Source organism: Penicillium griseofulvum (genome assembly GCF_001561935.1).
Source record: "Penicillium griseofulvum strain PG3 chromosome Unknown contig_84, whole genome shotgun sequence".
Lineage (NCBI taxonomy): Eukaryota > Fungi > Ascomycota > Eurotiomycetes > Eurotiales > Aspergillaceae > Penicillium > Penicillium griseofulvum.
This window is the reverse complement of record NW_024467475.1, coordinates 2,452,966-2,464,828: the sequence shown is the minus strand read 5'-3', so window position 1 is coordinate 2,464,828 and position 11,863 is coordinate 2,452,966. Positions and strand designations below refer to the sequence as shown.

Here is an 11,863-nt window from a genome sequence, read left to right as displayed (position 1 = left end):
AGATGGCCCAGGCACGACGAACTTCAAATAAAGTTCATCGCCAATCTCGATGTAACATGATCCGATGACGTCGCTGCAAGCTTTATGCAAATGGTGCAAACATTACAAACAAATATTGACACTTCACCGTGTTGGTACTGTTTACATTGTTTGCATCATCTCCATATCCCGTGTGCCCCGCCCATAGGCTTGCGTGGCAGCAGCGGTGAAGTGGACAATCCAACGGTGTTCTCATTAAGCTCATTAAGCTCTTTTCTCTTTATCCCACTGTCTATTTTCTTACTTTGATTCTTCTATAAAAATGGCTGCTATCCCTGCTGACGGAACATGGTTTGATACCATTAACAAGTCCTTCGCTGACGTCCCTATCGGTGCGGAGGATGGCATCTCAACCACCGAGTTCCTCGAGGCTGCTGAGTCCCTGGTGACTCTATTTGGTGCGTCTTATCCCTCCCCTGCATATATCTGCCTCAAACTAATGCACAACCCATCTAGATGTTCTCGGTTCTGCCGCTTTCACCCCTGTCAAGAATGACCTGCTCGGCAACATCAAGGTCCGTTCAATATATTCTATCACCAGTGTCCACACATTCTCACACCCCTCCAGAAAGTCCGTGAGCGTCAACAGGCAGCTCCTGCGGAGTCTGAGACTCTGCAGGCCCTTGTCCTGAACGAATTGAAGGCCGGCAAGCACGTTGCCACTGAAGGTCTGGTCTGGCTGGTCCGGTATGTTCATACCTCTCAATTGTGATTGGAGAGACCAATAGCAATGGCATCTCTTCCAATTGCATGGATCTGCATGGATCTGCATAAACAATAGACTAATTATTGTTCTTCCCAACAGAGGCCTCGACTTCACCGTTCAAGCCCTCCGTCACAACATCGACAACTCCTCCTCGGAACTTGCCGACTCCTTCCGTGGTGCCTACGGCAACACCCTCAAGCCCCACCACTCCTTCTTCGTCAAGCCCATCTTCAGCGCTGCCATGTCTGCCACCCCATACCGTAAGGATTTCTATGCCAAGCTTGGTCAGGATCAGGCCAAGGTTGCCGCCGAGATGGCTAAGGAGGTGGCTGCTCTGGAGAAGGTGATTGCCATTCTGAAGACTTTCCAGGCTACCAAGGCTGCTCAGTGGAAGTAAGTTTGCCCTGGAGGCGGCCTTACCACTTGATATGTAAATATTCGATCTGGCTTCAGGCATGCGAGTTTGTATTATGTAGCGAATTCACAAATCTTTTGGTCAAGATATTTGGAGCATGGTGTATTGTATTTGAAGTATAAGATCCAAATTCCAAGCGCAACCTTTAGAGATGAGATGTCACGTGGGAGGTAGGAATGACTACATACCATATGTAGGCAGCTGGCCAGTCTATAAAAGTATATTAAATAGGGAGACGGCAAGACACGCCAGTTTATACGGAGTACGGAGAACTCCGTAGTAAGCAGGAAGTCATATATGTTGTACACACTGCTTATTCTTCGTGTGAGAAGCAGGTACACCCGAGGCTCCGGGGACCTAGACTTGGCAAAAATCAGCCTCTCAGCCCCAGGAGTTCCCCGAAAGTCAGATAACTCCCGAGGTCGGTACTTTTTACTTCCGCTTTTGACTTTGATCTGCCAAACCCGTTCAAAATACGAGGGCTCCATAATATCCGTCCGTGGTTGAAAGGGGGATAGTGTCTCGGCACAGTCTAGAAGACCCAAGAATATGGGACAATATTCCTCAATTTTGGATAAGGCGGAAGTATAACAATGCTATTATATAAATTAATATTGGCACATATACTCCGTAGTAGAATTTTGTTGACACCTACTCAGTATGAGAAGAATAGTTTCAATGTTAGGCTCTAGATAGGCAACCTTGACCTCGAGAAGATCACAAAATTAGGTAATTTCCGATGTCTGCCCGTGGACCGTAAAATGCAGATCGCACGTCTCCCCCGCTGATCGAAATGCTTCATCTCATACAACGTAGGGGATTGCCCCCTTAAGAGCCTCGACAGGATTTGCATATTAAATCTCGATATAGAACACTCGAGACTAAGCAAGTGGGGGTCATATTGTCAAATATAGTATTTTCTATAAAATATTCATAGACAATAATCACCTGCACTAGCCATTGAAAATTGATTGCAGGGTTTGGGATAGACAGGAGTACTCCCCCTTATGACAACCTTGGTTGCAAAATTTCAAGGAAATTTCAAATGGGATTGTCACTTCCCATTCTAGAATAGTTTCGGCACTAACATCACGGTAACATCGTGATGGTACACACAGACTTCAATCTTTTCAAGCCATCGACTCCACTGATTAGATTTTGATTCGCGGTAATCGTTGGAATCGGTTATTTTGGCTGGATCTTATGGAGAAAAGAGGTCTGTGCGTGCTTCGAATATACCTATTTGACTCCGTACAAACTAAAGGCTTGAGCGGTGGCACCTGAAACAGAGGTCGTATTCATGCCATGCAGGTGGCTTCCACATGTTTAGAAGGTTTGTATAACATATAGAATGGAAGAAGAAGAAGAAAAGAAGAAGAAGAAAAAAAAAAAACTGTTTTCCTTTGAGTTTTGCATTCCCCCACATGTGAAACCTTTCCAATGTTAGAAAATATTATACAACATACTATTTCTCACTATAATTCCCACTATAATTCTACCCTAGTTCATTGTTCCAAGGAGATATCTAACATTGTCTAACCCAATTCTAACAAGCGGTGGATATTGTGTTTGGTACGGGATCATTAGAGCCTTTGAGTGGCTCTGGTGGCTATTTTTCTTTTGCCTATTTTGCTTTTTTAAAATCATTTTTTACCCTTTTTTTTCACGGAAAACAGCAGAAAAACACGGAGAACACATCAGCCCCCTCCCTTGGCAGGTTCTCGCCACTAATGCTCGTGATCCTAATGCTTGAACTACCGTACTCCGTAGTGGGTTTTCTCTTGTAACTTTTTTCTCTCTCTTTAATATATTCTATCTTGTTGCTCCTTCAAACATCCCTGTATACTTTATAGGGAAAACTATTCCGTATACGGGTCATGAATTGGTGAACATATATTCATTCCTCGGGTCAATATGTTGCCCCTTGAAGGTCGCAGTCAATCCATCTTTATTGTGACTACTATCTTCCTTGGAATTTCCTTCATTGCTGTATGTCTACGATGCTTCGTGCGGCTTCGACTCGTCAAGGCCTTTGGCTGGGATGATACCTTTATGGTATGCGCAATGGTAAGTATGATGGATTTCCTGTGGAACCGAGGTCAGAACTGATTGATTCGCAGTTGATGAACATTTTGTTCGCTCTATGCGGTATCACTGGTGCATTGTATGGAATTGGACAAAAACTCCATACACTTATCGAAAGGGGTACGATGGAAACCGCAATGTTTGTATGTTGACCTTTTGACTCCAGTCTTCCGGGATGAGAATCACATGCTAAAAATTCCTAAAGTGGTGGTGGCTCGGTCAAACCAGCTATGTCTGGACCTGCGCGTTGGCCAAGCTCTCTATTGCATCCGCTCTCCTCCGCTTGACAGTTTCCAAGGTCCATCGAATGGTGTTATGGGCTGTCGTTGGCGTCACTTGCACTATTGGTCTCGTCTTCTGGTTCATGTTGACGCTACAATGCCAACCAGTTGAGTTCTTTTGGCAACGAGTTCGCCCCTATACGGACCCTAAAGCTGAAGTTTCGGGTACCTGCATGGAGCTCGACCATATCATTGCCATAGCCTATGTTTACAGTGTGACTGCTACACTCTGTGATCTGACCCTAGGTCTTCTGCCTATCGCCTTAGTGTGGAACTTGCAGATGAATGTGAGGACCAAGGCTGCCTTGGCCGGAATTCTAGGAATGGGATGCATGTACGTCTACCCTTTGATACCTTGGAAGTGGACTTGGCACTGACCTATTCCGATATAGTGCAAGCGCAGCAGTCATTATTCGCATTCCATACTTGCACGACTACAAAGACGTCGACTTCCTCTGTGAGTTTCTATTCCTTTTATATATGCTCGATACAGTCACAAGATATAGTTAAAAGGCAATAACTAAAACTCAACCCAACAGACGCAACCGCCAACATCTCAATCTGGTCTAACGTCGAAGCCAGCCTCGGAATCGCCGCAGGAAGTCTGGTAACCCTCCGACCCTTATTCCGCTGGTTCCGCGATCCTAGCTCGATGGGCGGAAGCAGGAGCAAAACGAAACCCACCGCTGGCAGCATGCCCCTCTCAAGCATGAACGGAGTACGCTCCACCACATCCGCCCCGCAATACTGGCGGCCAGACCTAGACCGGGAAGACCAGCCTGCGGTGATTACGACGATTCACACCTCCAATGGCTCCGACACGAGCCGAACGAGCAGCCAAGAAGATCTAAATCCGACAAACGGCGGCACATTCTTCCAAGGAGTGAATGTCCAAAAAACGTTCTATGTTTCGGAGGATCAGACATCCTAAGCGAGTTAGATAGGCTATACGGAGTCCGGGGTACATACATACGGAGTAATATATCTAGACTTTAATCTTTTTTGCTATCTGCCAATTACGGAGGACTTCGTCTTTTGACACCCCCGCGCCGGCTCCCGGACCCCCGGGTTTATTACCCCTGTTAGCACACCGGACCCACGCTGGTCGTTACGCTACGCGTTAAGTAGTAGAAAAGCCGACGGAAAACCGACATACCCCTCTATGTCATAATATGCGAGCTGAATTAGCCCGGCTAGGCCGGTCGCTTTGCTTACTTAGCCCATTGTTCAATCTTCTTTCCCCGGCGTTTCCCTTATTGTCACGACGGTGACGAAGACCATGATGGTAAGGTGGTTTAGATTAGCTATTCATTTACCCTCTACTGAGTCGACGAGGACGTCGAGGCTTGTCGAGGCAATTGTTAGGTGACATCAGCTGATGTCACCTGATAGCCCCTTCCCCATCTTTAGTCACACTAGCTTAGTACTACCTACCTAGGAATATCATCATTTTTCCTATCTTCAATATCACTGAAGATAATATGGATTTCCCTGAGAGTTACCCGCCAGGTATCGTTTTGACCAAATTGGCCAAAGCCCTCGACGCTCATCAACCCGCCTTGCGTCTCTCCCTTCCGTCGAACCAGGTTCCTTATAAAGACGCGCTTAATGCAACTTTGGAGTGTGTGCGGGAAATCGAGGGCCATATCCGTCTCCCAACCACTAACCCGATCAAACGTGATGCCCTCCGTCGCATGGCACTTGGGAATCAAAATTTGGAGGAATCCACGAACTCGTTAAGCCTACGCATCCGAACCACAGGCAAGCTTCAAAGTGCAGGTCTCCCCATACCTCCTTCTCCCGAACGGCGCGAGATAATAAAAAAAAACTTTTTCGATGAGGATGTCCCCCCCCCCTCAACGAGACCCGTATGCTTTTCAGCTCCGCGCCCTACGTACAGAAACCACATTAATGGCCGTTCTCGGTAATGTCACTATCTCAGCGGTTGATTGGGAGTCCGGGCTTCCTGAATGCGACCTAGAGGGGGCTGAAATACTATGGGATACCGGCGCTCATAATACCATTATCACGAAAGACCTCCTCAGCAACGAGTTCCAGGCACATTTACCAGATCAGATCCACTTCCCTTACCGAACTACAGATGGAACACGCGTGCGGGTTTCTTTCATCTTAGAATTCTCCAATACCCTATTTCATTTGGACGGCATCGCAACTGTTGTCGATAGCGCTCTTGTCCCTAACATGCGCTCAGGAATAATTCTTGGGCAAAGGGGTTTTATTGATGCCATTCAATATAAGTCAATTCCACGATCCATTCTTCTAGCACAAGGCGAAATTGTCGATGAAGCTTTGTAGGGTGATTTGATTCTTGAAAGTTATTTCGGTTTGGATAAGACCTTGAAACAGGTCGTTTAGTTTTACTTTCATTTCTGTTTCAGATACCCATTATTATCAATTAAAAAGTTTCTTCTTCTTCAACTTCCCATCAAAAACTTGAATCGTTCTTCGTAGGCCTGCAGGCGTTCCAGCTCCAGTTCCCAAGATAATTCCAGGCGGTTCTTTGGACATATATTTTATTATAATGACAAAATGTATATCATTAATGCTATTTGTGTCACCGTCGACGACATGCATGGGTCGTCCACGGGTTTGGAGAGGCAAGTGATGCCTCACCTGCAGCATACACCCCATTGTCATAACCTAGGTCAATCCAATCCGCTAGTCTATATCGTCAGGCCACTACATTCAACGGTGTGGGGGCCCATATTGTAATGCAATGGTTGAGCAGGTCTAATTCTGGTTATCTGGGCCGTTCGATACTCTTGAGAACAGGGCTAGGTCGCACTTGACTTGGTTCGCGATAGGCTGATTTGAATGTCTGGAAGCGAAGTCCCCGCAATTTCCCTGGCTGCGGATATCATTGTGGCAATCTGGGGTATCTATAACGCTTGGGACATTGAGATAGGGGTGTGGTATTTTCAAATATGTTCCTCTGCCCAGAACTCGCTGTACACATCGCATGCTACTTTTTTTTCGCGTTCTCAGAGGGGACCAGAAAACCATACGTTGGTACCAATAGCCTCTAGAAACAGTTCTCAAGAGCTGTCAGGGTAGCGGGTCTTATAAATCGCCCTGGGTCAATGTATCGGTCACAGTCTTGGTTTTGTCGGGGGGATCAGGGGATCGGAAAGCGACCATGAAGAACTGGGACTCTTCCAAGTTCTGAATATTTCACTTTTTTTTGATGTGGTAAACCCAAGAGAGCCATCGGGCGAGAACATGTATCAAGGTAAGTGGACCAATTATATATATACAACAGTACTTTGCCTCTTCATGCTTCATGTTTCCCTACCGCATTAAGGTATTAATAGTACCCAAATCGGAACTTTAAAAATAAATATGCTTTTGAGGTTATATGCGCCAAGACCGCCACCATGCAGGTTTATTTCAGTTTCAGTTTGCAGATGAAACCTTGCAATTATTCTTGACTTTTACCTTTACAATACACTTTTTGGCTGCTCTCTCCAACAGCCCGGCCGGGCTAGCTCAATCGGTAGAGCGTAAGACTCTTAATCTTAAGGCTGCGGGTTCGACCCCCGCGTTCGGCTATTCCTAAAAACCAAACCTAAGATTTCTTTTTTGTTCTTTTCTTTTTTTTTTTTTAAAAAAAAAATAAATAAAATTTATTTTATATCGAAAGCAGTTAAAAATTACATGCAGAGTAGTGTTAAGAAACATTTGAATATAATGTTTGGAACAATAACCGTGCCAAGCGCCACAGTTACTTACTCTTTGTTTCTTTGCCCTAACACACCCTGAAAAACAGACTCATGTCCAGGTCTACTAAGGTGAGACATTAACAGTGTAGTCTGTCAGACCTTCACCTCTCTTTACCCCCTTGTGGTCTTTGTGGCTTTGTCCCAAAACACTCGAAGAAACATATTCATTCATACCAGGGATAGCCTGGGTGAGGCATTGGCATTGTGGTTTTATCAGACATGTATCCCTCTTTGGCCCTTTGTTTCTATCTCTGTCAAGCTACTATATAACCAGATTTAAGGCAGTTGTAGTTGTAACTATCAGTGTCATATCAACCTATTGATTTACTTATATTCACTCCTTAAGACATACATCCTACGTGTATAACTTCCTTGCTTGCCTCTCCCACCTAGAGGTATATAGTTGGATTATACCCTCTCTCATCCCCGGTCTATCCATCCAGTTCGTGTCTTTAGCACCGTCTCGATACCAACCCCTCTTCAGTCAGTACCATGGCAGTACGTCTTCGCAAGTTTGTCAAAGCCGTGAAAAAGGGAGGACGTGCCATTTTGCGCGGGTGTGCGCGGGTATGTGGATGCCTGTGTCTATGTGCACTCTTCCTTCTGAAAAATGTTTTTGAAACTGCCCTTTTGCTTTGTGGCATTGCCGTTGTGTGTGCTTGTTATCCGGTATACTTTGTCGGAGTTTGTTGTTATGCTCTGGTTGTAGCTGCATTCTGTTGAAACTGCAAGCTCGACTTCTGCACGTGGGCCTCTTAGCAGGTGGGATTCTCTACGTATATACAGTCTCTCGAGGTCTATTGTGGACATGGATATATAAGCAAATTTAAACCCACATAAAATATGAATAGCCTAATTATATATAGCAAATGCTATTGATTGTATATATCCTAGAAAGAACCAACGCCCGATGCTATGCACATATCATCGTAAAGCAATTTGCTCAAACGCCAGCCAGAACATCAAGATAAAAAGAAAGACGCAAGAGAGTAGACGACTGATTGACCAAAAGACGCAAGGAACACGTGTAGACAGCGGGTGTGCGCGAAAACCAACATCCCCAACCCCATAATTAAAACTTAGATCAAGTGCTTGGCTGCAAATTCCCCGTGTAAACACCTTCGAAGTCGAGACCTGCAAGCATGCCATTGACGCGATCGATCTCATGACTTAGGTCCTCGACGTTCATAGCTAGGCTGCTCACTTCATCGAACTTGCGCCGCCGATTGGCATCAGCGATCATTTCGGACACAAAGAACTTCTGTTCTTCTAACACGATCAGCCGGTCTCGAAGGGATTTTTCTTCTGCCTCCAGGGCTGAGACGGCACTGCTGGTGTCGCTGGCTAGGCTGGTATTGCTACCGCTAGCGGCAACACTGTTGTACTTGATGGACGCAAGGGCAGGCTCTGATGGCCGGAGATTTGTTGTAGAGCCATTGACTGGAGTACTCGGGGAGCTTGTGCGGCTTGGTATTCTCTCTGACGCAGGGGTTGTATGCTTGAGAATTTTGGGGAGAGATTTCAAAGGTAACATATGGAGGTGAAGGAAATTGCTAGCTTGTTGATATATAGCCTTCTGCAGCTTTTGTTGTGTGGGGGACTGCGTCGGCATGTCACGGATACGTCGAGCTGCAATATCATACTGCGCAAAAGAGTCAATGAGTCGTTTGCGCACCTTAGATGCATCTGCGATCTGGGCCGATGATGGAGGTCGCCTTGGATCCCTGGCACGATGCCGTTAGTATCGGAATGGAACACTGGAAAACACCGAAAACGAGAAACATACTGTAAAGCTGTCAAAAGTTTTTGGAATCTAGGGAGATGAAGGCGGATGCCTCTTTCAAACTGGATCAAGTTTTCATAGGCCCTCATCTCTGGTGGCTTTCGCGCCATATCTGCTTTAAAATCGCGCCGATCAAATAGTGTCGCTTTACATTCCTTGCATAGCCGCACATCAATATTGACAAGGTTATCGCCATTTGTTTTCTCGGATGTGGCTGTCGAGACGGTTAGAAATTAGACTCAAACCACGAAGGATATTTCGGAACTTACCAGGAGAAATGCTCAGCGGAATCTCACTAGAGCACTCAGTGCTAGGATCCCCACAGACGACTCGTCCGCAAGTTCTGCAGTGGTGTCTGCGGAACGTATATCCCGAAAAGTCTTGCTGGCAAAACGGACATCGTGAAACACTGGCATCATCTTGCCAGCTGACAATCGTTTGCTCTATTTCCTTACGTTGATCATTCTGCCACGCAAGAGACCAAAGCTTGGTTGCACTGGGATGTATTTGATCTGGTGGCAGATTAGCCAACATCTGTGTGAGACGGGTCAATCGTTTCTCGAGCCGGGAAATCTCCAAAAATTCCTTATCAACAGTGTGTTTTCTTATTGACTTGAATGCCTCCGTCTGGTTTCTCGTGATTCCTGTTGCTTGTTTAGCTCTGTTCACCGCTGGAAATCCGATATACTCACCATTATTATCATTGTACCCCTCCCTTGACTTGTAGCAGGTTTCGCATACTCGAGCCCATATTCCTCGCACTGGTTCATGGTGCGCTGCCCGTGAGAGTTTCATTTGGTACATTGTGTGTTCTTCGCAAAACAGTTTCCCGCAACTCCGACAGTTTACGCAGCCGTTGGTGGCATTCAATCGTTTCCCACATGATGGTTCTAGGCACTCGTCGTATATGCAACTTGTTTGCCAGTGCTCTTTTGTGATGAGATCCTCGGGGTCTAATAGTTTCGGAGGTTCGGGAGTGCCTGCAGATGCTAGTGGGCGGCTGGGAAGGAGTGCGCCCTGGTTCTCGTTTGATTCGAACACATCCAGGCCTTTCAACTTTTGGTTTAGGACTGCCAGAGGCTGGAACTTCCTTGCCTTTTCCATTTGGACCTTGAACCAGTCTTTGACTTCATCTTGTCGGATATCTTCCAGGTTCTGATGGATGTCGTCGAGATGTCTGCGCCAAATCGTTAATTATACGTTACGCCGGCCGTAAGGGGGGAAGGATGAATCGGTACCTATTTAACTGCAGCAAAGTCATCTAGACACAAGTTAGTACTGTCTCATTTGACCAATAAACAGAACAGGATATGGGAACCAAGCATACCATCTCCTCACTGCAGATCGGACAGGAGAGCTTTGACCCCGAAGCAGCCGGGGCGGCAGATATCGAAGTATCGCCATTATCTATTGAGATGCGTGAAGTGAGATCTTGAGTTTCTGTCGAGAACTGTGATACAGATGCCTGTGAATTAAGTGAAACGCTGCTGGCGGTTGGCGAGAGCACCCGTGGCTTCGGCTGCGGGGACGGAGATGAGAGAGCACTCGGGTTGCCCAGAACACGACCTCCACCCAGCGTCCTCCGCGACATGATCACGGGGGCATGAGAAGCTGGAGTAGAAGCTGTTTTCAGCACAACATTTGTTGTACAGAATAAAGCGTTCTTGAGAGTTTGACCGGAGGGAAGTGCCAATGATGTGGAGTCAGCCTCTTGATCGCCTGAGGCATCTTTGCCAAGACAAGTTACGTCTATGGGATTTGGACATTTCTATACATTTCTAATCTTTTTATATCTTTTTAAAAAAGATATTCATATTGATTTTAGTTTAAATATGTATTATATGGCACGGTTCTATTGTATAGTAGTTCTAACCATTGAAAAGCTAGGCTTATTAAGTTGTTTTTTTTTTTCCCTCACAGTACATAGTTACCTCACATCTTACAATCTTACAATCTTACAACCTACAAAAAGAAACAAAGAAATATATAAAAAAATTGCCTAATTTGTTCGCATTCTCGCCTGATTTTGAATTGAAGCCATACCTTCGCCCCCAATAAAACCAGACTAACAAAGCCAAGCAGACGCACAGCTATAAAACAAAACAGAGCCAAGCAGACGCACAGCTAAACAATCGCTAAAACAAATAACAAATTAGACCCTTTTTTTGGTTTCTTTTGACAGTTTTCATCCTTTTTTTTGTGGACAGAATCCAATTTTGCCCTTTTTAGTTCTGTTTATGCCTATTTGACTCGTGATCGTAGGTTCGTGGTCTCATACTGAGTTTATATACAAGCCTGGGATTGAACCCAATGCGGTACTGTTCTTGAAATCATGATCATTCTTAGCGTTCATAGTCACGGTGGTAACTGGTACCAGTGTTGGGATTGTCGTATTCCTTGTGGACACGAGTGGATCCATCATCAAATCTGTCAACATCGCGGTGCCGATAGGTGCCGGCTGAGTTAACTCGCTCGCGGTGGTGTCGGCGGCCGGTGGGGGTGCTGTAATCAAGGTGCTGGTCGTAAGCACCAGTCGCAGGGTCATATGTTGTGGTGCCGCGGCCCGTGTCGGTATCGTAAGTTGTAGCAGTCGCGTTTGAACCGTAGCCTACTGTGCCATAGTCGGTAGTACCGCCGTAGGTGCTGTAACGTGAAGGGCTATAAGTTGAGCCCAGGGTATTATAGGTTGAGCCCGCAGGATTGTAGGCTGATCCTGTGGTGTCGTAGGTATCGTAGGTCGTGGACCAAGTGTCTCCGTAGTTGGTCATCTTGACGATGTGTTTCAAGAGAAGATTATTGTTTCTTTGTATTCTT

General features: G+C 45.8%; 4 protein-coding genes across 4 annotated transcripts; 2 read left to right on the top strand and 2 right to left on the bottom strand.

Annotated features, from left to right (window-relative positions):
• Positions 1-301: 301 nt before the first annotated feature.
• Positions 302-1,142, top strand: PGRI_054470 (GLTP domain-containing protein; the record flags this gene model as incomplete). Its single annotated transcript, XM_040793160.1, has 4 exons — positions 302-437; positions 496-554; positions 608-726; positions 845-1,142. 4 exons carry the CDS (start codon positions 302-304, stop codon positions 1,140-1,142), a joined length of 612 nt encoding a protein of 203 aa, XP_040645127.1.
• Positions 1,143-3,074: 1,932 nt separating this feature from the next.
• Positions 3,075-4,457, top strand: PGRI_054460 (uncharacterized protein; the record flags this gene model as incomplete). Its single annotated transcript, XM_040793159.1, has 5 exons — positions 3,075-3,227; positions 3,281-3,388; positions 3,451-3,860; positions 3,919-3,983; positions 4,066-4,457. 5 exons carry the CDS (start codon positions 3,075-3,077, stop codon positions 4,455-4,457), a joined length of 1,128 nt encoding a protein of 375 aa, XP_040645126.1.
• A 3,893-nt stretch (positions 4,458-8,350) lies between these two features.
• Positions 8,351-10,640, bottom strand: PGRI_054450 (uncharacterized protein; the record flags this gene model as incomplete). Its single annotated transcript, XM_040793158.1, has 6 exons — positions 8,351-8,990; positions 9,053-9,263; positions 9,319-9,693; positions 9,742-10,226; positions 10,288-10,310; positions 10,377-10,640. The coding sequence occupies 6 exons, from the start codon at positions 10,638-10,640 to the stop codon at positions 8,351-8,353; spliced, it is 1,998 nt and encodes a 665-aa protein (XP_040645125.1).
• A 751-nt stretch (positions 10,641-11,391) lies between these two features.
• PGRI_054440 (uncharacterized protein) lies at positions 11,392-11,817 on the bottom strand (the record flags this gene model as incomplete). Its single annotated transcript, XM_040793157.1, has 1 exon — positions 11,392-11,817. One exon carries the CDS (start codon positions 11,815-11,817, stop codon positions 11,392-11,394), a length of 426 nt encoding a protein of 141 aa, XP_040645124.1.
• Between the last annotated feature and the right edge of the window lie 46 nt (positions 11,818-11,863).